Source organism: Varanus komodoensis, unplaced genomic scaffold (genome assembly GCF_004798865.1).
Source record: "Varanus komodoensis strain SLA01 unplaced genomic scaffold, ASM479886v1 scaffold3, whole genome shotgun sequence".
Taxonomy (NCBI): domain Eukaryota; kingdom Metazoa; phylum Chordata; class Lepidosauria; order Squamata; family Varanidae; genus Varanus; species Varanus komodoensis.
In genome coordinates this window covers 2,889,026-2,913,545 of record NW_025335761.1, presented here as the reverse complement: position 1 = coordinate 2,913,545, position 24,520 = coordinate 2,889,026, and the positions used below count along the sequence as shown (strand labels likewise).

The 24,520-nt window shown below is 39.3% G+C and overlaps 1 protein-coding gene across 8 annotated transcripts in view; it reads left to right on the top strand.

Moving 5' to 3' along the window:
* Positions 1–1,263: 1,263 nt before the first annotated feature.
* LOC123026410 (golgin subfamily B member 1-like) overlaps positions 1,264–24,520 on the top strand; it is a 66,261-nt gene continuing 43,004 nt past the window's right edge. For 4 of the 8 annotated variants that reach the window (XM_044436009.1, XM_044436006.1, XM_044436008.1 and 1 more), the window contains exons 1-14: positions 1,264–1,461; positions 7,338–7,395; positions 9,569–9,712; positions 10,122–10,268; positions 11,811–11,933; positions 14,113–14,280; positions 14,675–14,860; positions 15,474–15,596; positions 16,368–16,481; positions 19,934–20,255; positions 20,706–20,815; positions 21,191–21,308; positions 22,315–22,406; positions 23,707–23,858. In XM_044436009.1, coding sequence (XP_044291944.1) covers positions 7,351–7,395; positions 9,569–9,712; positions 10,122–10,268; positions 11,811–11,933; positions 14,113–14,280; positions 14,675–14,860; positions 15,474–15,596; positions 16,368–16,481; positions 19,934–20,255; positions 20,706–20,815; positions 21,191–21,308; positions 22,315–22,406; positions 23,707–23,858 — 1,844 coding nt within the window. In that variant the 5' untranslated portion in view covers positions 1,264–1,461; positions 7,338–7,350. Of the gene's footprint in view, positions 1,462–1,600; positions 1,732–7,337; positions 7,396–9,568; positions 9,713–10,121; positions 10,269–11,810; positions 11,934–14,112; positions 14,281–14,674; positions 14,861–15,473; positions 15,597–16,367; positions 16,482–19,933; positions 20,256–20,705; positions 20,816–21,190; positions 21,309–22,314; positions 22,407–23,706; positions 23,859–24,520 lie in introns of those variants that run through there. The other 4 variants (XM_044436013.1, XM_044436007.1, XM_044436005.1 and 1 more) reach the window with 3 other exon arrangements.

Below are 24,520 nucleotides of genomic sequence, written 5' to 3'. Positions count from 1 at the left end.
TTCTTCGAATTTCTTGGTTGCAGTCTCCCTTTGAATTGATGACTGAGCTGCAGTATATGAAATCTTTTACAGTTTTGATTTCTGCATTATTAACGGTAAAGTTCTGTAATTCTTCTGTGGACATGATTTTTGTTTTCTTAATATTTAGCTGTAGTCCTGCTTCTGTGCTTGCTTTTTTCATTTTTTATCAGGAGTTATTTGAAGTCATTGCTGCTTTCTACCAGTAGACCCCTTGTAGACACATTTATACACCCACATTTCCTTCCTTTTGTAAAAAGATGGTTAATATAAGAAGCTATTTTGAAAATAACTATGTCAACCTACTTGTGTTTAATGCCTCTGAGACAAACTTTCTCACTTAAAGTCTTATGTCCCTGAGGTATCAGGGGTGGGGTTCAGGCAGACCTACTTCCTTCCTTTTATAATAGACCCTTATCCATTGCTTTGGCCTAGCCAGTGTGTGCCGGTACAATAAAATTGAACTGGAATGATTGCATTTATTTTCCAGAGGGGTAGTCACGATAACCTTTGTAGCAAAAACAACAAGAGTGTTGTGGCACCTTAAAATCTAGCCTAACAAACTGAATCTGGCATAAACTTCCACAGACACTACTTATGATAAAGTGGCATTTGAAGAAGTGTCTGCTGTCCACAAAACTGTACACCAGAATAAACTTCCCTGCCTTTACATTGTCCCTAAACCTTCTTGCTACTGTGCTTAAAAGCCTGCAGAAAAGCTTTTGATTTGGTTAAATTTTGACCTAAGTCAGTGGACTTTGTGCATTTCTTTAAGCTCACCTATTTTACTATCATAATTCAAATAACATTTCCGCTACCTGTCGTCCCCCGCACATTGTCTGCACCTTAACATCTTAAAACATCACCATACATTAAGAGTATGTGTTTTTTAATATTCACATTTTCCTTTTAAGTAGTGAAAAAGAATATAGACCTGGAGCTATTGCTTTTCCACACGATGAACCTTCTTTAAATAACTTGATATCAAATACTACCTTGGTTCCAAGCCGCCCTGGGACGTGGCTACGCTGCAGCAAATACACAAGTCAAAATCAAATCCAAAATCCGGCCCGGATTGTGCACTTCTCATCATACAATGGGCCCTCACTACCGCTAGAGGTCGCCATGCGGGCGGGCTTAGAGGTGGCTGACCTACCTGTTCGCCCATTGGCTGCGCTCTCGCTTGCGCAGATATCACGTAGTGACGTGCGGCAGGCTCGCGCGTGCCGTCGCCGTCGCCCCACCGCGGCGAAGCTCCAGGTCCGGTCATCACGTCGGTGAAATCGGGATGATGATCCCGGGTGGCTTCTGGGCTGCCTTGAGCGGGCCGAGGAGGAGGTGGCTACGCGGCCTGTAAAGACCAGCTTCCAGAGCGAGGCGCCTCCCCTTGCCGCTCCCTGAGAGGGTTGAGCGTGCTTCAGCCTCCTTCTCTTCAGCCGTCAGGTAAGGGCGGCCGCTGCCAGACTCCCCTCCCCCTCAGGCTACGGAGAAAAGGGGTCGCCCCGTCCTCTAAACCGGAAGTGTTTGCCCTCGCTCTAGCCCGCCTCTTAAAGGGGCGTGTCGGTTTTCTCAACCTGTCCGTGTCGCCACTAGCGTCTTCACTTAGAGACGTTTTAGAAGAGGGAGTGTTTCTCGCGTTCTCATTGGGCGCCCCACTGCCATAGGAGGACCAGGTTTCTCTTTGCCTCGAAATGGGGCCCCATAGGGAAAAAGGTGGGTCCTGTTGTTGTTGTTAATCGCAAAGTCGTGTCCGACCCATCGCGACTCCATGGACAATATTCCTCCAGGCCTTCCTGTCCTCCACCATCTCCCGGAGTCCACCTAAGCTCACAGCAACTGCTTCAGTGACTCCAGCCACCTCATCCTCTGCGTCCCCTTCTTCTTTTGCCATCTGTTAGCCTAGTCCTAATCATGTTTGCTTGAGGTCCTGCTGTGTTGAGTGGAGCTGAGGGACGCTCAGCTCAGCACAAGTAGGATCGCATCCTACTCGTTAGTGCAGGATCCGCTGAGTAAACGCCCCTGTCCAGGTGTTATGAGAATACTTGCACTGCAAAGCTTCCACAGAACAGGAATAAGACCATTTGGAAGTTTAGCTGTGAGTTACTTGAACAGAATATTCTTTTCTATTTTACATTATATGTGTGCATAATACTTCCCAAAATGAAGACTCTATAGGCCATTCATACCACTCTATAGAAGTGATTCATACTTGCTAAATTCACAGAGAGAATATTTCTTTATATTTTAGCAAACTTGAAATTGTCTATAGGATATTCCCTAATTTTTAAAAAAATCAAAACTTAAAGCAGATAATTCTTTAGACAAAATGACTGACCAAGCAATGATTTTTGTAATGGGTGATACAAGCATGTTTAATTGCATAGTGTTGGTCTGCAAGAAGTGTAGTAGAAATTCCATCCAAATTCTAAGAGTGAGAAAGCAAACTCGTACAAATGGGTTTTCCAGGTGTGTATAGGACTACAGTAAAAGAGTAAAAGACCTTGTTTGGAAGTTTACCAAAATTAGTAGTGTAACTTAAGTTAAAGTTGAATGCAATGATTTAATGTGTTGCAGTTGATAGCTTACTGTCATCAGCTGTGCGATGTTCTGCTCATATTATATGATACTGTTCTGAGTGGGACAGTGTAAATTGGTAACCTGCAACAGCAGGGGCTTGGACCTGATGACAGTCTTGCCCCCTTCCAACTCTAGCTTTCTATGATTTTACTCTTATTTATGAATTTATGCAAACTAAGCAAAGGAAAAATCCTTCTCTAGTCAAGTGTACAATGACAGTTAAAGGACTGAAGCTGTTTTCTTTAACTAAAAATAGAGAGGGAGGAGTGAGAAAACTCAAGATTAAAGATATTCAAGTTCTGTTCCTTTTTGTGAATTAGGTCTTCCTCTTCAGAATGCCAGTGATAAACTCTCAGAACTATTTTTAATGCTTAACTGTGTGCATAATTCTTGAAAGCAAAATCCACAGATGGTCACTGCTTTACTCTGAATTCCATAAGCTGCAAACCAACTGGCAACTATAAAGCCCTCTTCAAACTCATCTGTTTCCATTTACTAAATCAGACAGAGGGAAAGAAAAATGGGTGTTCTGCATTATTTTATATTTGAACTAGAGTTTTTAATTTCTATGAGATTACCAGAGTATAATGATTACAATAATAACATTCACTGTGATTAATTATAATTGCATTTTAAGTGCAGGAGACATGTCTCATGTTCCTTTCCTTTCTAAAAGCAGACTACATATTAAATGGATTTCAACTTTGAGAAAGAACTACATGACATCTTCAGTCCAACAGCAGGGTATATATAACCCACTTTAATATAATGCTCTCTCTACTAAGAAATAAGTGCCTAGTGTATGATTGCAACACCAATGAAATTTTTAAGAGATCCTAGACAGTAGCTTCTCACAGATGAAAATATTGGTAATTCTGTGACTGTTGCATATAATTTCTTATCCAGTTACTCATTGTTAGATAAAGCATTGTATGCTAAGGCATGCACAAACCCTCAGCATCTCTAAGTGGTTTCTAGCTCTTTCCAAATAAAATATGCCCATCTCTGTGTGCACAAAGGTAAATCAGCCTTCATCGCCCTTTATCCTGAAACAATAGATAACATCCACCAAGATAAATAATCTGGCACCAATGAAAGGCAGTCCACATCCCAATTATCAAGGAGAAAATCTAGTCTACTCAGTGACACTTTTCCCGGAGTAAACATGCTTAGATCAAACTGCAAGTGCCTTTCATTTATGGAGAAAATGGCATTCAAGGCAGCTTACAAAAATAAAATAAAATAAAATAAAATAAAATAAAATAAAATACATTAAATAAAACAAAACAGTTGTAGAATAAAAGCAACTAACCCACAAACCTCCTTATAGGCTAAAAGCCTTCTTGAATAAAGCAGGTTTTGCCTGCCATCAGGCAAAGAGGAAGCAAGAAAAGAAAAGTTAAAAGCCCATTTAACTCAGTAGAGCTTCATAGTTGACCTGCTGTAAATTAGTGTTATCCTGTAAAGAGATAGTAGCTCCTATGAACTTGGGTTCAGAAATGGCCCAAAAGATTTATGCACATCAAATTTTTTCAGCAGCAAATGGGACACTAATAATCTTCTTCTGCACTAAACCATTCTGCTCTCGATATAGGGGGCGCTATTGCAGCCATTTTTTTTAAAGCTAGTAAATGTTATATAGCTTTTAGAAGTGTAGTTGCTTACAGCAGGACATTTGGCCTGCCAGTTATGTCTTAAATACCTTTGTTAAAGGTAAAGTTTCTTTCCCTAAAAGTATTCCAATAACATGTGACTGGATGGTAGGGAGTTTCCAGCTGTGCTGTTTGTCTTGTTTAGTAATACTTGCTAATCCTGAAAAGTCACATTTACTATTAACATTTATAAACACTTGACAGAGACACTTTTTAGGTAGGCAAGTCAAGGAGTCTTATCTAAAGCTGGGTGTAATGAGAGCTGTCTTCGTTATAAACCTTCTGTTACACAGCAGCTTCTCAGTACTGCACAAAAAGTGCATCTGAAGTTATCAGAAACAGGATTCCATGAAGTATGGGAATGCTGCTATTTATGAAAGAAAATTTAAAGTTTTGCTGTACTTGTGTAAGCCCATGTGCAAATTTAATGGATCTTGTGCAATTGGGGCCATTGTGAGAAGGGAAACTCAAGTAAAATCAATGGGGCTTAATTCAATGTAATTGTGTTTCAGCATGAGGATCTTCACAGAAGTAGTCACATGAGTCAAATGTTGTTTTTCTGCTATTAAACTTCTCCTGCCTTCTCATAGAACACATATATTGGTTCCAAATTCTACACTAACAGCTTTACTTAGTGCAGAATTTGAGCAGAGCTGGAAGGTCAGAATAGATGGCCCAGCAGGCCCCTTCTGATTTGCTCTGTTTCTCTGTTATTTCTTTGCTTGTCTTGCCATGCTTTAGATGTAGCTTTGCTCCTTTAAAAGCAGACATAAAGCACTTTTTTTGTGGGGGGGATTCTAAAACTCCCTTAAATGAGGTGGAGGACACAGTGTCACTACTGGCAGACAGTCAGTGTTGTACATAGGGTTGGATCCAGCCCATGGATGGGAGATAGAAGATGACATTTCTGCCCCTCTTTCTCTCAGTAGCCCTCAATCCAAGCTCACATAATTCCCTGTTGAATGGGATGGGCTGGTTTGAGAGGGTGAGGTATTGAGGAAATCAAGCTCAACCACCCACTCACAGGATTCCCTTTTGCTCTCTGTCCACTGTACCAGTTTTATAGGGGAAGATGAATGGAAAAGTTAGCTTCCACTTGTCCACTTCCCTGGTCCTTTATTTGGATCCAACCTATAGTCAGCTTTTGTTGGAAACTAACAGCAGATTTGACCTGAGTTCATTCTTGCTCTGGGTAATAATGAGCATTTGATGAAGATGGGGGGTGACTACATTTCCACACTGCCTTGACTGCTTTAATTACTCATATCTGTATTCACAGTGGAAAGAATGTGCATTTTACTTGATGTAACATGGAATATTTTAGGACAGATGGTGCTGATTTTTGCCAGTGAGACTCATGATCTGTCCAATCCTGCCTTCAGATGTTTAAGATCATCACTCCTATCAGCCCCAGCCAATATGGGGAATTTTCAGGAATGCTGGGAGATGTAGTTGAAAACATCTGCAAGCTATCAGCAGGGTGAAAAATATCCGAAGTTTTAGCAAGATACCAAGGAATGAATAGATAAGTAAAGAATGTGTTTATTTGCATAGCCACCATTAATAGGAAACTTGAGCTAAAGTTTCCTGACTAAACAAGTAAATTTCTGCAGTGGAAAGGGTAGGAGACAGAATTATATATAAAAAAGTAAAACATACAAATTCTCCCCCCCCAGAGTGTTTGGAAAATTGGGAGGGGGGGTTTCCTGTTTTTTGTACTCCTCCCCCCCAACTCCCCAATTTTCATCTCTATTAGTTTAACCAAATAGAATTTTCCAGAATACTAGCACTGGAGGGTTGTTAGTACTTTCTGTTCTTTGAGAAGAAAACAGTCAAGACGTATGAAAGAAAAGCCATAATTTTTGTCTATGGCCCAGTTGTTCTAATTCTGGCTAAGCACTACTGAGTAAGTATGCCAGTGTATGCTACTTAATCACTCCTGCTTGGCTTTTCTTGCCAGTGGGAATACCTAATTTGAACTAAGAAGTCACTAGCAAGCAAAAGCTTGGGGTTGTGTCTGAACAGGCATGCTTGGTTTGTCATCTTAAAACCAGCTATAATCTGAAGCCAAGGGTTTGTTGTTTGCTTTTGAAACACTTGCTTTTTAGCAACAAGTCAGCATTCTTGCTTATGAGATCTGAGCTATGTCTAATTCTTAGATGGCTCAAAGTTTAATTATAATTTGGAAAGATAAGTCTTTCACTTTCCTTGATCTAGCATTGGGTATAAATTGGTCCAAAGCATCGGTTCCTAACTTGATGCTCTGTAGAATTAAGCTACAATATGAAAAGCAAAAGAAAAAATATTTCATAATCAAAAGCAGTCTGATTGTTTTGGATTAAAGCATCTCATATTTGGATTCATCTGAGAGGCATTAATGGAATTCCTTAAGACTTGTTAAAGTTATTGTCAAATTTCTTTAAAAATCGCCATATTCTGCCTTCATTTAAGTAGTTAGTGATGCGTTGTACAGAATGTTGGCAGAAAATTTTTCAATTCAATTTTTTCCAGGAAATCTACACCACTTTTGGTTAGATTACACTGATATACTCTATGTGATTGCCTTTGAAGATTTCTTGGAAGCAGAAATGGCCTGCTTCTTTATGGGAATAAGCCAGGGAGCACAGATAAGTGTTGTCTGGACCAATGGCTCCTCCTGTCAGTAGCTACCTCTTTGCTTCTATACTCTGTTTTCTGTGCTCTGCTGAAATGAGGTTGAGGAGGGTGTTACAATGGTGGCACTCACTTTGTAGAGCCTACTTCCTCAGGAGTTTTTCCATTATGTCATTTTGCCAAATGATATATTTTTCTTATTCTAAGAGGTGTTTTCGTCTGAGCGTACAATGTATGGTGCTTTTAACTATTGCTCAGTTTTTCTGGGATTAACTTTTAATAGTTTTTTTTAGCTTCTAATGTTTTGTGAGGAGCTTTGCATCAGTGCTGTGTAATTTTAATGACATGTATGTCCTGTTGGATAGACTTAGGCAGAAAATGAAGCCGGAAATAAATAATTTGTAGTTATTTGGAAATGTTGAGAGTAAGATAATTGAAAATATTGAAGAAAACTCATTTTCTTGTACCCTTCTATAGCCATCTGAAAATTATGTGGAAATGGGGGAGTGGAGATGATTCAGCCTCTAAATCTGGAGTAAGTAGTCGATTTTTAAAAAAATCATGACTTTTGTCTGAAATATATACAGCTGTAACTTACATTAACTCTAAACATTACATGCTTATAATGAATAATTTTATGAACTTTTTAAGGAACAATCCTGTGCCTCTGGACATTATCTGAGGGGCCTTAAATACAGTGGTACCTCGGCTCACGAATGCCTCAGTTCCCAACCAAATCGGATCGCAAACAAAAAATTCATAAAAATTTTGACTCAGGTCACAAATTCCGCATTGGCTGGCAGCTGCAATCTTGGCCATCTCCCCACCCCCTTGAGTGGGGAGATGGCTGCGATCATGCTGGGGGTGTGTGTGTGTGTGGGGGGAGATGGCTGAGATTGCACCCATCTTTCCTGCACAAGTTCAACCGCAATCTTGGCCATCTCTACCCCCCAGGACGATCGCACCTGTCTCCCCCCCTGGGTGCCCCCCTTTTTTTGCCTGCCCCCCCCCCCCCCCCGCCAGCACGCCTGTGTTCACTCCCTTCTCTCCTCCCCCCCAGTGCACCAGGATGACGGGCGCATGCAGGGATAAGGGGTGCAATTGCGGTCATGCTGGGGTGGAGCGGGGAGATCGCTGCGCTTGTGCTCGGGGCAGTGGGGGAGATTTGTTGTTCTTTGTCACTTTGCTTCACATTTTTCTGATTAAAAAAAAAATAGTTACAGAACAGATTAACCTTATTTACATTGCACCTTATGGGGAAATTTAACTTGGCTCACAACCAATTTGGGTCACAACCAGAGTCCTGGAACGGATTAAGTTTGTGAGCCAAGGTACCACTCTACTGAAGATGTTCCCTTCCAAGGTCAGAGAGTGTACTGTGCCCTCCCCCCGAAATAACCCTGCCTTCTGATCTCTGAGATTAGAAAAGCAATCCTAGACAGGATGAAAAGGGAATGTTTTCATGGGCAGGAAGGAGAAAAGACCAGAGACACCAAAATACGAACTAACCAAAGATCTCTCCAGCCTACTTCCCATCCCCTCCAGAGCACCATAGCTAGACAGGCAAAAAAAAAAAAAAAAAAAAAAGCCCTTCTAGTGAAAAAAGTGGGGGTGGAAGTATGGGGAGGCAAAGATCATCCCCTCGCTCCTTCTGTGCTGCATTGGATTGTTAGAAGCCTCTGAGGTTGGGAACTTTTGATCCCTGAGGGTGCAATCAGTGGGATGTAATCTTTACATCTCAAATGTTTTTGGTGAGTTAGTGTACCCAATATAATTTTCTCCATTCTCAGCCTTAAATGAAGACTGCAGTAGGTTTCTTTTGTTTGTATTCCTCTCATGTAAAAGGTATCACCGCTTTTCAGCTGGGGGGTGCTTATAATGTGTGGAGGCAAGCTTTTATTCATGTTTTTCTACCCAGGTGAGATCTTAGATGCATTAATTGGTGAGGTGTGATTGATTTCCTGATTGGTTTAAAAATCTCTAGACCTGAGATGAATGCTCATGATCCTCCAGATCAAGTCTGAACAGAAAGTAGATTTCTGAATGTTTTGAACTTCAGCTTTTAGCACAACTGACCATTAACCACTCTGGCAGAGGCTTCTTACAGTTGCAGTCTAAACTGTCTGGAGATCTAATTTCTGTACCTCTTTGCTTCAGACGATAGACTTAAACTGCCAGAGCTCCAGTCAGCATGGCCAGTGGTCACAGGAGAGTTGCGAAAACACAGCAGTTCTGCCCTCTGCATCACCACTTCACAGCAAGCTAAAACCTGCCAGTTCAAACCCTGTTTAGGTGTGCTTTCAAACTTTCTTAAAGCTAAGTATGGGTGCTCCATGTGCGCCATGTTGCATCAGAAATAGGCACCATACAGTGTTATATATACATTCTCTTAAGTACATTGAGATGAAAAATTGTTCAAAACATTTAGACATGAATCTAGGCAGAAGAATGCTTTTTTCACTCTGGCATGTGTATTTATTGGAGTAAACGGATCTGTCCTGGGTGGCAGGAGAATTCAGTGCCTTCATTGGAATGCTCTTTCCTCAGTAAATAGCTGGTTTTGGCCACACGTTAAAGCATTGGAGAGCTGTCTCTTCAGCTTCCTTTTCCTGACACTAAAAGAGGGGCAATTTTGTATTCTAATAATATATGAATATTTTGTTGCCTACATCATTTTGTTGTTGCAAAATTAACTCTGTTATTTCTAGCTTCACAACAGCTCTCATGCAGCAAACATGTCAGTAGCTGATTTGACTGAACAGCTGGCCCAAACTGAACAGCTGGTAGCACAACTCAAGGAACTCGTCAAAGAAAAGGATAATGAGTTACACAGCAAAGAGCAACAGTTAAAGGTATTTGTGTATCAAGATATTTGTATATTTACACATTAAAATGGATTTATGTTGTCTTGAAAGTGACCTGCATTTCATAAAAAGTTGTTATTTCAGTCCGAGTTTTAGAAGGATTATAAATAGCAGATACATCTTCCTTCTAGTTTATTCTGAGTTTCTGCAACTTGCCAGATTTCATTGTCACTCAAAATGCAAATGTTCCCAAATAGGAACAGATGCTGTTGATAAATCCAGGGTTAAAATTATGCATTTCTAATTGGGAATTTTCATTTATAATTTCAAATCTGGTGCAGAGCCACCTGCCTTGGAACTGTAGTTCATTCAGTGCAAAAACCTTATCATATATTGGGAGTGTTTGGGTATATGCAATATTTGTAATTAAATATAAAAACAAAGACTTAATCTTTAGGATGAAAAAGAAGCTGCTGAGACCAAGATTTCAAAAATAAAGCTGCAAAACAAGGCCAAAGTAACATCTTTAACTGCACAATTGGAGGAACTTAAGAAACAATTACCAGGAACTAAAGTGCAAGAAGGAAAACCTGAGCAAAAGAAAGTGAGTTATTTCCTTATATATTTAGAAAGACTTTAAATAATTGGTCACAGTCTTTTGATTTGACTTTTTAAAATTAAATATTTTTCAAGTATTATTTAAACAAAATTAAGTTCAGGATTTTCAATAGGCCTTCCTTTTCTTTTCCTAAAATAGCAGGAGGTAAAATAATTCAGTTTGTAGAGGGCATGCTTTGCTAGTAGATGGTTGCAGGTTTAATAACAGGTAATCTGGAAAATTCTCTTGGAAAGCTGTGGGTTAGTATTGAACTAAGTCAGGTGTGGACAACTTGTAGGGCAAAGCATCTCAAGAGCCGCAACACCCATGATTCCTTACCATTGACTATGTTAGGTAGGGCTGATGAGAATTATAGGCTTAATTCTGGGTGAACAAAAAGTCTGAGTTGCTATTAGACAATTATTTGATATTTTAAGACAAAACCATAGGTGTCTCTTGTTGTGTTTTTTTTTACAACCTATTCATTTTATTTTCTCGTTGAGCATGTTAAAATTTCCAAGTCTGAAAAGAATTATTATTATTATTATTATTATTATTATTATTATTATAACATTTCTATGCCGCCCCTTGCTGAAGCCTCGGGGCGGCTTACAACACAATAAGATACATTCAAATACAATAGAACATAATAAATTACCACTTAAATACAAAAATACAAAAATACACTGAGATACAATAATATAAAATTAAAATTAACAGTATAAAATAAGTAAATAAAGAATATAGGAGGAGAAAAGAGAAGGAAGAAGAAGTTGTCCTGGCCAGATCATATATTTTAACAATTAAAATGATGTTTAAATAAAAAGGTCTTTACCTGGCGCCGAAAAACCAGTAACGACGGAGCCAGGCGGACCTCTTTGGGGAGTGAATTCCATAGGTTGGGTGCCACCGCAGAGAAAGCCCTCCTCCGAGTACTTACTCTCCTAATTTCTTTCATGGAGGGTTCCCGGAGAAGGGACTCTCTCGCAGATCTCAAGGGGCGGTCGGGCATATACGGACGTAAGCGCTCGTTCAGGTAGCCAGGACCCAAGCCGTTTAGGGCTTTATAGGTCATAACCAACACCTTGAATTGGGCCCGGGCTTCAGTGGGAAGCCAGTGAAGCTGACGGAGGACTGGAGTCATGTGAGCATAATGCCCCGTCCCCATCAGCAACCTGGCAGCTCTATTTTGCACCAATTGAAGTGTTCGGACCGTCTTCAGGGGAAGCCCCACGTAAAGCACGTTACAGAAGTCTAGGCGGGAAGTCACCAGCGCGTGTGTCACCGTCGCCAGGCAGTCGTACTCCAGGTAGGGGTGCAGCTGATTAATCAGCCGAAGCTGAAGGAAGGCGCTCCTCGCCACCGCTGTCACCTGAGCTTCCAAAGAAAGCTCTGGGTCGAGGAGTACTCCTAAGCTGCGGATGCTCTGTTTGATAAAACAAATGATGAAAACCTAAGTTTCTCATAAAATTGTTGACCTCTGAAATAGTTCAAATTATTAATTTTTCACTTCATTTGAGGCTAAATTTTTAAAACCTATATTTTTAGGGCTGTAGAGATGGCGATCAGGATAATGCTGCTGCAAGTCGTGGAAAAATATTGGTACTTAAAAAGAAAGTTGAAGAATTAGAAACACAGAATAGCCAAAGAAATGAAGAGCTACAGAAAAAGGTACCATTTTGTATGAGGATGTGATAATTCTTTTTATCCTGGCATTACTTCAAAATGTTGAGCAGCCATTTTCTCTGAAACTTGTGCACATCTTTTCTAACTGGCTGGTAAGGTATGCTGTTAGTGAATACTTGAAATATTTGTGTTTTCTCTGAGAAGAGGATTAAATGCAGTGATTATTCCTCTATATTTTGTCCAAAAGTCGCTTTATTTTGTTTTATCTAGATATCTGTATTTATTGCACTATAGCATATGGAAATAAGCATTTGTGATACAACCCTATTCTAAACATGTCCTGTGCACATGGAATTGCAAGACTGAAATGTTGAAAGGATCTTTGATATTTTGATCTAAAGCCTCATTTGTGAATCTTGCTGACTATAGACTGTTAGGAATTCCTGTGATGTTGGTAGTATTAAAATTCTAGAGAATGAGTGGGTTTTTCTGAGTTCATCAATGTCAGACTCATTCATGTTCTATGTTATTCACAAAGTCAATTCCGACCCATTGCAACCCCATGGACAACATTCCTCCAGGCTCTCCTATCCTCCACCATCCCCCAGAGTCCACTTAAGCTCATGCCGACTACTTCAGTGACTCCATCTAGCCACCTCATCCTCTGCCGTCCCCTTCTTCTTTTCCCGTCAGTTGTTCCCAGCATCAGGCTCTTCTCCAGGGAGTCCTTCCTTCTCATTAGGTGGCCAAAGTATTTGAGTTTCATCTTCAGTATCTGGCCTTTTAAAGAGCAGTCAGGGTTGATCTCCTCTAGGATTGACCGGTTTGATCGCCTTGCAGTCCAAGGGACACGCAGGAGTCTTCTCCAGCACCAAAGGCCTCAAGTCTTCGGCGCTCAGAGTCTGTTGTTGCTAAGACTTCCTAAGGCCCTTTTGACTTAACATTCCAGGATGTCTGGCTTGAGGTCAGCGACCACCCCATCGTGGTTATCAGGAACGCTAAGGTCTTTCTTGTATAGTTCTTCTTTGTAATCTTGCCGCCACCTCTTAATCTCCTCTGCCTCTGTTAGGTCCCTGCCATTTTGGTCCTATATCAGGCCTATCTTTGCATGAAATGTTTCCTTCATATCTCCAATTTTCTTGAAGAGGTCTCTAGTCTCTCCTATTCTATTGTTTTCTTCTATTTCTTTACACTGTTCATCTAAGAAGGCATTCTTATCTCTTCTAGCTATTCCCTGGAATTCTGCATTCAATTGGGTGCATTTTTCTCCCTTGCCTTTTGCTTCCCTTCTTTCCTCAGCTGTTTGTAAAGCTTCCTCAGACAGCCATTTTGCTTTCTTGCATTTCTTTTTCTTTATGATGGTTTTAGTTGCTACCTCTGTCCATATTTCTTCAGGCACTCTATCAGATCTAATTCCTTAATCTATCTGTCACCTCTACTGTATATTCATCAAGAATATGATTTAGGTCATACCTGAGTGGCCTAGTGTTTTTCCCTATTTTCTTCAATGTAAGCCTGAATTTTGCAACCAGAAGTTCATGATCTGAACCACAGTCAGCTCCTGGTCTTGTTTTTACTGACTGTATAGAGCTTCTCCATCTTTGGCTGCAGAGCACATAGTCAATCTGATTTCTGTGTTGACCGTCTGGTGATGTCCGTTTGTAGAGACATCTCTTGGGTTGTTGGAAAAGAGTGTTTGCTATGATCAGGGCGTTCTGCCAGCCTGTGCCCTGCTTCATTTTGTACTCCAAGACCAAAATTTCCTGTTATTCTGGTTATCTTTTGGCTTCCTACTTTAGCTTTCTACTTTCCTACAGTATCAGCAGGATCATTCATACCAATATGTAAACAGTTTTAACCATGATACTAGCAGGATCAGTACTGCAAACACAGGAACATACGTAGCTGTTCCTAGTCAACTGTTTTTCAGCCAGTCATTCAGATAGAAAGCAATAGGTGATAGACTTCTCAAAAAGAAATCTCATCATGGTCTGATAGCAGGCAAAACAAATTCTGCCTGTAGAGGGTTTTTTTTTTGGGGGGGGGGTGGCAGGCTGGGAATTAAAAGGAAAAAACAAAACAAAACCCTGAAAAAATGCATATCATCTTTAAAGGATGGAAAGTAATGGTGATAAATGGAGATATCCAACATTAAAATCAGAATGGAAAAAGATAAAGAGATGCCAATGTAACATTTTTGATGAAGACATGATTTTATTTCCAGATTGCTGAGTTAGATGCTGCATATCAGCGGGGGGCTGAAATGGATTCCATGCTTGCAGAGAAGCAAAAAAAATTAGCTGAAAAAGAAGCCTACATAATTGATTTACAGCTAGCCTGTGGATCAGCTAATGATGCCAAAGAAGTACTAATACTTAACAATGAATTAAAGGTATACTAAGTTATGGTTTATTTATTAATTATATGCCTCCCAGTAGCCAATTGTCTACTGGGAAGACAACGCTCTCCCTTTCCCTTTGTCTTTGAAGACATAGGAGTGCAGAGAATATGTATGTATGTATGTACATACATACAGATGTACACACACATACAACTACTGTTTTACTTAGCAGTGAGGGGAATTCATCTGCAGGTGTGGCAGCTTCCTTAATATGTTGAGCATTATTCACAAAAGCATAAGCCTTTGATTACTGCCCATATCATGTAATTCTTCTGCTGCTACTTTTCAGATAAACCAAATAAATATTTAGCTGCGTATATAATAAATCAAAACTGGAGTACTTTCATACTTGTGTTCTAATTCTCTTGCTTTGTGATATTCATAGAATCAGCTTTCAGCAAAAGAGGCTTCATTGCAGAGTATGCAAATCCTAGTACAGAACCTTACCAAGAAAGTTGGAGACAGTGAAGAAAGATGTAGCCTCCTTGAAGAACAAATTGAAAATCTTAAAAGCCTTCAGAATAAAGAGAGGGAGCACTTCCAGGAAAGAGAAGCCATGTACACACAAAATGTAAGTTGGTCTTTGTAAAACATAATTAATCTTTGATGTTTAATGTTTGGATCCTAATTAGGACAGTAATGAATGAATCAATGAATATATTTTTAGTGAAAATAATGGATAAGAAGAATATTTTCTTTCTTAAGTATATAAAATGATAGAATTGGTAGCATTGAGGGATTCTGAAAAGTATTCATTTTTCCACACTTTTGCCAGAGGGTAGTTGCACAGTGGTTATGTTCTTGTTGCTCAGTTGTTAGAATGAATCTAGAGGTCTTTCTTTAAGGTAGGAGTGTTTGTTCTCATCAGTGGTCTAGGATACTTGGTGTTATTCATTAGTCTTTTTTGTTTGTTTGTTTGTTTGTTTGTAATAAGGAAGACACCATTATTTATTTATTGTGAGCCGCCCCGAGGCTTTGGCGAATGGGGCAGCATAGAAGCTTCCTAAATAAATAAATAAATAAAATATAAGTGTTATATTACGGAGTTTATTTTCAATCAAAATTACATTGTTTATATTTTACTACAGTTCTGGTTAGTCAGATTATAGAGTTTATAATTCAGTCTGAAGTTGCTCTGTGTGAACCAATTTTCTGGAAGTATTTTTTTCTTTCCTTTTTTTAAGATCCGTATGTTTCAGAATATTATCCAGGAAAAGGAAAAAGAACTTATAGACTTGGCCCAAAAACATGAGCAAGAACTCTTTAAAGTGGCAGCAAAATCTGATGCTAGTGCTGATCTAGAACAGGTAAGGAGAAGGTGCTGTGGTTCAGTGTAAGATTTTGATTATCAGGATCCCTAGTTAAAGCTTCTTAGTTTCTACACTGTCAATTTAATTTAGCCAATGGACCGTAGTTCCAAAAATAGTTAAGCAGTGTGGTATTCTCTTGGACAGACACTCTAGTATGTTCTTACCTTCTCAATTACAGTGACAACCATGGAGAAATTTCTCCGTGACATAGTAGAGTAAGAAAGTGTGTCTATTCTTCATTTCCATGCAGATAAAAGCAGGAAGAGATAGGCCTGCTTTTGACATCCCTTTTTCTATTCCCCTAAACAGCTGTAGATTGGCAAACTCTCTGACCAGAAATGCCCACTCATATTTCACCAGTAATCATGATTCTTTTCTGACCCTGGCCACCAAAAATAATGCACTGTTTAGTTTGTTCAGAAAAATCCACTCATCTCTTCTGTAAGAGATATAGCTGTCACAGGAAGGATAACAAGGTGTAACAGAATTAAAGGAGGAACCGTAGAAGGGCTTGGTGGAAATGAGAAGAGACCTTTTGTAATCCTATAACTTGAGGTTCCCCATTCCTGAGACCCTGAAAACTGATAGTTTTTCTTGGATAGATGACTTGTTTAACTGAGTAGATATGTGGAATTTAGTTTCACAGGAGGTGAAGGTGGGGTGGGTTAGGAATGGAAGAGGACAGAATGGGGTAATGGAAATCTTCAGTTCTCCAGTAAAGTGTCTCTTCTACTATTACATAAAATGAAACTATTTTATCCTCAACAGTTACTGAAAGCCTTGAAACAGAAGCTACATGAAAAGGAGGAAGTGATGCTAGGAAGGACACAGGTAATAGACATGTTGCAGCGTGAACTGGATGGCAAAGACCAGCAGCTTAAAGTAAGGAACCGATTACAAACGAGTACTTTGTATAGGCAAATTGTTGCCATTTTGTTTAGGCCTAGATTGGAATTTATTTGCTTATATTTGACTTGTAACCTTAAATATCTTGTGTTGTATTACATTGCATTAATAAATTATGCGTGGGTTATAATCTAGTGCTGCTTTGGGAACATCTAGGTTTTGAAAAGCATAGAATTTGGAAATAAAAAATAAAAAACCAAGCAGGCAAAGAACAGACAACAATAAAAGATTACATCTGACAATGAAATATGTAATGATAGCTCCTACTAATTGGTTAAATTATTTCAAATTGTACATGATACCTAGTGAAAGGTTGAGGCAGTTCTACATCAAATGGACAGAAGCCAAAGCAAATTGCAAAATAATTGCAAGCACTGACATGAAACAAAGTATGTCTTACATGCAAGGCATGGTAGTGAGATCCTGAGGAACAGCTTAGGCTTCTGTTGAGGATTTATTTATTCATATGTTGCATTAATATACCACCTTTTTCTCTCGGAGGCCAAAGAGGGTTTCCATGGTGGTCCTTCATTTTATTTAGCCCAACAACAATTCTGATACAGGTTGGGCTGAGCATCTGTGAGTCCCACCTAATGAAATTCATGGCCAAGTAGAGACTTGAAACCTGGGTAGCCCAAGTCTCAGTCCAACACTGTAACACTACACTAGCTTTCACACAGGCTTACTCACAAAGAGCTTGCGGAGAGCCAGTGGAATTTGTTTCCTTGCTTTCCTTGAACAGCATCCTCATCCATACCATAATAACATACTGTTTTTGAAACTTTGAAAGCAGTTTCCCATGGGGTTTGTTGAAGTGGTGGGCTCTGCTCTTGGATAGTTGTGATGGGTCCTGATTAAACTATCCTTGAGCTTATGGATTCTTCTTTTATAAAGCTTTTCTTGGAAGGTGGGGAAATCCTAAACATCCTGCCCACCTTCAACTTATCTGATCCTAGGGTATCTTACAACAGTTATAGTATAATGGAACTAAAAAATGTGGCACAGTATATCCAAGAATGATACAACAGTAAACCTGAGGAGCCAACAAAATAATAAAAAGTATCAAGCAGTACCAAGGCAATCAAACCATTTTAAAATGGCTGAACAAAAGGAAATGTTTTCACTGACTGCTAAACATATTGTTGTGTGAGTATCAGTCTGATCTTAGAGAGGCTATTATGGAGTCAGATCACCATCCGAGGAAAAGCCCTCTCCTTTGTACTTTTATAGCATGCCTCACCAAATGGAAAAGTGCCTTATCTTAAGATTTTAATCCTGTGGCTGCTGAATCTATGCATGCTGTATACTTACCAAATTGCTCAGCAAGAGAAATGGATATTAGTCAAGAGAGATCAATCTAAATTACATAGCACTTACTCAAATGAAAAAGATTGTTAAATCATAATCTATGAAGAGATGGGATCTGAAGGCAGGGCATCCAGTGGAGTAAGGAAATTTGGGCCAAACATCAAAAATATCTTTCCAAGGGTACAACATACCAACTTTAAAAAATCCTTTTGTTGCTAGAATGCCTTGCTTGATATTTCAGTAAATACTTCTGCTACTTTATGTTGATTGATTGTGATGGGGAAGACACTGGATATGTGTTTTTTTTTTCAAAATTAATTATTTTTGGATGTGAGTTCATTCACAAAAAGTTGCCATAGAATTGCTTTAAACATGCATTTTCTTTATTGTATAGCAACAAATACAAATGAACTAGGGTTTGTTTGTTTGTTTGTTTGCATATAATTAGACCAAGGGTGGGGAAAGTATTGCCCTCCAGATGTGGTTGGACTGCAGATCTCATCAGCCCTAGGCAGCACAGCCAGTTGTGAAGGATGATCGGAGCTGCAGTCCAGCAATATAGTAATTCCATTTCTGTCTTCAAGAAAACTCCACAGCAGGCTGTAGAATATATAGTGGATTCCACAATCCACTCTATGCATTTCCAAAGAGACCAAACACAGTTTATGCTGTCAGAGTTCTGATCCAGCAAGGGGAAGATGGTATCTCATATCCACATTAGAGGCATTGGAGCACTCAATGTAATGATTACGTGTGACTTGGAAAAATCTTGCTGAACTGGGGCCTCCAGTTGCTTCTGGAATACCATCTGCCATGGTGGGATCAAACCCTTTAATTCCCAAAATTATTTCACACCAGCCAGTTCCCGAGTTTTGGGACTGGCTGCTTGCTAGAATCCAGTTCAGTAACATCTCTAAGTGTAATTCTTAGGTGAATGTAGGACCTTTAATACTTTTATGGCAGAATTTGATATTGATGGACTCTGAGAGTTAATTGAGATTAACTTTATATCATGCATTCATACTGCAGTAGACTTATACTCAAGGGTTACTGATGTTGGTAGAGGATTTCCTCTCCCCCCTTGTGCCTTCTGAGAATCTTTTCCAAAGGGTTGGGGTACCCTCTGGAAGCATTTTTATTTATTTGGAAGGTAAACTGATGGTTTCAGGGAGGTGCTATTGGTAGGTGGAGCCTTTGTCCAGGGGGAGAATATCCATGCTGTGCTAGATAGGGTTGCACTCGTCCTAAAGGACAGAGTGCTGAGCTTGGTGATGCTCCTGGACCTAGAATTATCCCTGGAGTCTCAGGTGATGTCTGTGGCCAGGAGCACCTTATATCAGCTTTGGTTGATATACCAGCCATGTTCCTGTCTGGATGGGCAGAACCTAGCAATGGTAATCCATGCTCTGGTGGTCTCATGTTTAGATGACTGTAATGCACTCTACATTTTAAAGGGGCTGCCTTTAAAAGTGGTCTAGAAATTTCAGTTGGTACAAAATAGGGCAGCTTATCAGCTGACAAGAACAGACCTACAAGAACATAGCCCTATCCTATATTATCTCTGCTGATTACCAGTTGAAGTCTGGGCTTGCTTTAAGGTGGTTGTACTGACATAGAAAGCTCTAAGTGACCTGGATATCTAAAGGAATGTCTCCTTATACATCTACCCAAGATCATTTAGGGAGGTCCTTTTCAAGCAGCCGCCTTTAAAGGAACCAAGGAAGGTGGCCATGAGGGGAAGGGCACCTTGACTGTGGAATCAGTTTCCCAGAGAGGTATACCTGGCACCAACTTTTTATACGTTTCAGTCCCAGGTCAAAACCTTTTTGTTTTCCTGGTATTTTAATTGTTAAATATAATTATTCGATTTTACACTGGGTTTTATTCATATTATCATTGGTATTATGGTGGATTAATTGTAACTTAGCTGATACTTATTTTTCTTTGTTTAATTTGTTCATGATGTTTTGGATTTAGGCGAGTGTTGTGATGCTTACTGATTTGAAATTGTTTCTGTCTTGTGTTTTTATCATCATCTCCCTGTTGTACACTGTTCAGAGAACTTTTTTGTTGAATGAACAGTTTATAAAAGCTATAAATCAATCTTTGCTATGATTTAGGAACTTAATGAGCACCTGAGCCACCTTCAGTCAGAGAAAGAGAATCTTCAGTCCAAACTGAATGCTGAAAAACATGTAATGCGAGCCCAGCTGAAAGACATGATGGAGAAACATGAGCATGAAATTAAAAAAATCAGAGAGAAGCATAATGTTGACATGCAGGAGATTCAGGAGAAGCATGAAACAGAGCTACAGGAAAAAGACCAAACTCTGCTTCAGCTTCAGAAACAATTAGACAAATTAACTTTCAGTGGACAAAGTAGTTTGGACCAAGCTGTTGATATAGATGCTACAATTAAACAAAAACTGGAACACCTAGAAGGTATATTAAATTATGATTAATGGCTTAATGCATGGAATAAATGCTTTCCTTAGTAAGCTTGCTGTGATCAGCTTATGGCCAGATTTTTGCACTAGATTCAAGGCTTCTGCTTTTCCATGTCAGAGCAAACCTGGCAATTGCACAGCTAGCCTTGCAGTATTTGGATGGTGGCTTTGTTGGGGGGCTCTGTGGGGGGGATGGTTGAAGAATGCAATCCCAAGCTTGCTTCTCTATACTTCCATGGTTATTCTATGTATCCGTACCACAATACGATACATCAGTAATCCTTGGTAACTCTAATATATTACCTTAGTTATTTCTCTCTCAAACTTGCACTATTTAGTCCATAACAGTCCAGGCCAAACCTGCAACACTATTCTAATAGCTTTTAACAGCTGTGTTAATAACATTCTCTACAGTTCTGAATAATAACTAAAATACTTATTTAAGCTTTAGCAAAACTGAAAACAGAAGAGGCCAGCAAATCTGAAGCAAGGTTCCTTAAGATGAAAGCGTGGTCTAAATCCAGAATCAAACAGCTAGAAGATGAGCTAAAAAATGTACGTAAATCTTTCAATCACAACTTAACTGTATATGGTGATGCTATGGTGTAAAAGATTTAAAAGAACCAGAATATGGTAGAGGGCCAAGTCAAATTAGTACAGTATGAAGGACTATATTTTTCTTTCGCTGAACGTTACTTTATCAGATTATGTTATTGTTGAGCAGTTGGTTAAATGTATTTAGTTGAGTTGAGAAGATGGTTAGGGTATTAAAACATTGAAACGCATAGGATAATTCTGCTGCAACCAAAGTATACAACTGCTTTTTAGAACACTTGTTACTCCAGAATGATATTTATGTGTTAGCCTGAAATTCAGTAGTTTGGCACTTCTGTATTGAAAGAAATTAAGAACAACAATTTTTCTTGGTAGTTTTCATCAATGAATACCAATGTAACTGCCTTACATGAGCAGATTTCAAAATTAGAACAAGAAAAAGAAGACCTGCAATCAACACTACAGGCATTTTCTGAACTTAAATCTCAAAATGGTAAGTGGTGACAAAATTTTGCTCTACTTCTGGATTTTGATTAAATTAAATTACATTACATTGAACAAGAGCAAGTTAAGATTGTTACAGATGCCATCTAGGGACTGTAGGATTGTTTTTGGATTCCAAATGCCAAGATGAGCAAAGTGCACCAACATTAGATCTGAGGATCTTTCAGTCAGCATGGAAAGGTCTGCTCTGGATTCTCCAAACTCAGAAGAGCAACTGCTTAGAAGAGATTTAGGGGGCATTTTGGGGGTAAGGAGTGGAGGAGAACAGACCTGCCAAAAAACAATGTATCTTGGTGGAACTTCTGCCTTCCTCCTCTGTCAAAGCACTGTACTTAGAGAGCCAAAAGTGGGCACCTGACTGATCTGCAGAGTGATGGAAGAACATTGACCTTCACCTCCTTGTTCCTCCTGTTCTGCACAAGATGCCCGCAATCCTTCAGGTTTGGAGGGTTACAAGCATCCCTATTGGATTTAACTCTTAGAATATTAGTAAGTCTATAAGAGGGTCTGTCACTGGTTTCTTCTTCAAGCACACTTTTGTTTGGTGGAGTTAACCTCCAAGTAAATAAGATTATAATTGCAGTCTATTATTTCCTTCCCATTTTTAAAATTAAAAATAGATCATAGACCTGGGTTCGGAATGCCAAGCAATATAGCCACATGTACAACTTAAGTTTAAATTTTCAAAATTGTAAAAAGCAGCTTGTAATGCAGGATGCTTGTTATTCAGCAAAAAAGTAAACTCCATGTGTGGAAGTAGATAGCCTTCATGAGAATACATTGGATCAGGGGAGCCAGTCAGGGTCATACTGAGATGATTTACTGTTGTGCAGATGATTTACTGTTATTTGGCAATACTATCCAGTGCTGGATTACTCAGGCTGATGGAGATCATTCTTACATTGTTTGTTTATGTAGCCACACTTTGCACTTCTTTTCATCTGAATATTTCCTCACAAACTATTAATGCAACTGCTTAATAATTGCATTTACAGAAGAATTACTGGCTAAATTGGAAGTTTATGAAGAACAGCAGAGAAAATTGCAGGCAGACCTTGAACAAGTTACAAAGAGGGCGGCTTCACAGGTTTGTTACTGTTGCTATTAACTGAATTAATTGAATTGGCACTAGTAGCAATAGTTAAATATAGCAGCTTGCAGAACCAGGAAACCACATAAAACTCTGGTAAATTAAGCAGTTCTGTACAGTTATGATAACAGTCTTTGCTCATTTTGCATATTTCTGTACAGCTTCTGTATCAGATCAACTTTCTGTTGTTAAAAAAAAGCAACAAAAATCAGCCTTGCCCCATGCCTGCTGTTATGGCCTGTGACTGGATCAGATAGATGAAGTCTTACCTCTGGCCTGTGCTGGCCTGCGTCCAATATGGATCCTCAATAGGCTAGCCAGTTATAGGGAAGGAGCCAATCTGTGATGACCAGCAAGAGCTAGGTCCTTCATGTTCCTGCCCCAACTGTGCTGTGTACAAAGGGATCCCTACCAACAGAGCAGAAAAGGCAGTTTCACAGAATGATGTTATAATTGCAGTTTTTCCTCTTCTCCCTAAACTGGATATTTACTTAAACTATCTTTGTTGATTTGCTAAAGAGTGAAAGAAAACTTTGCTGTGGCCACACTCAAAATGCAGTTTCGATTTCTGCATCTCAAAAAGGATATTGTTTTGTTGGAAGAGCCACACAAAAGAGAAACCAAAATGATCAAGGGACTGGAACAATGCCCTTGTGAGGAAAGTTTGCAAGGTTTGGGCCTTTTAGCTTAGGAGAAGCTAAAAAACTCAATTTGATCTGAGTAAGGGGAACATGATAGGGGTGTACAAAATAATGCATGCTGTAGAGGAAATGAATAGGGAGGCGTTCCTCATTTGTTATAATAGAATTTGGATCCTTCAGTAAAGCTGGCTGGTGGGAGATTCAGAACAGATAAGGAAGCACTTTATAATACTGCACATAGTTAAACTATGGCATTCACTGCTACAAGATGATTTAAATGTGACTTTGACACTTCCATGGAGGATATGATGATCAGTTGATGTTCATCATAATGACCTTGGAAGCAATATGCCCTTCATTACTATTTACTGGAACAAATGAACAAGAGGTGCTATTCCCTCATACCCTACTTCTGGGCTTTCTATAGACATCTGATTTCTCCCAGGATGCTGGTCAGTATAGCCCAGACTTCCCCAAACTGCTGCCTTCTAGATGTTTTGAGTTATAGCTCCCATCATTCATGACCATTGGCCGTGGAGGGTACCTGACACAGCCCATTGGTCCACCAGAGGCATTCTTGAATGCAGTTGCTGATAGCTTTTAACCATTGTTGAATGGGCTATATTATATCTGCATCTCAACCTCATTTGCTTCAGGCTAGTGAATCAGGCAGCATGGATGAACTACAGAGTCGGCTTTTGGAATGGCAAGAAATTGTAACTGAATCTGAGGAAGCACACAATCAAGTAAGAGAGGAAAAAACTTCTATAGCTCTAAGAATGGCACAAATTGAAGAGGAGAGAGAAGGTGAGTTAATGTGTTTGAGGTGACATTAGGCCATTTTGTTAGGTTATCAAATATTAGAAGCTAATTGACAGTTTTATGCTGAACATATGTATGATTCACGGTTGTAGTCAAGTGGGTCATGCATCTGGGCATTTTAACAGCACTGAACTGTTGCCTGTTTTACAGTACAATCTGATCTGAGGTTTTTCTCCACTAGTATAGCTTAAATGGTGTCTGAAACATATTAAAATGGAGCAAAGCCAATACCTGCAGTGCCACAAAAGTAGTGAAACTCTCCTAAATTTTATGAAAGTTGAGTGCAGGGAAAGAGTCTTGGGATCCCAATGTAAGCAGTCTTTTTCTGGGAAAGTTTGGCTCTCACTAAGTCCACGTTGTCTGGCACAGTGCAGGATAAGCACAGGTCACTACCATCTTATCCTGTGATTGGGCTTCAACAGTTAATCTCTGCATATTAGGAATACATGGAGAATTATGCTTTGAATTCTTATAATTACACATTTTTATCATTGGGTACATTTTTCTTTTACTAAAATTCATAACTGGATGCAACACTCTAAAGTGTAAAGACTAACAAATCTATTATGGATTAAGGTTTTGTAAACTATTGTCTATAGCATCAGATGCATGAAGTGCTATCAAGAGCTTGTCATATGCTGAGTTCAG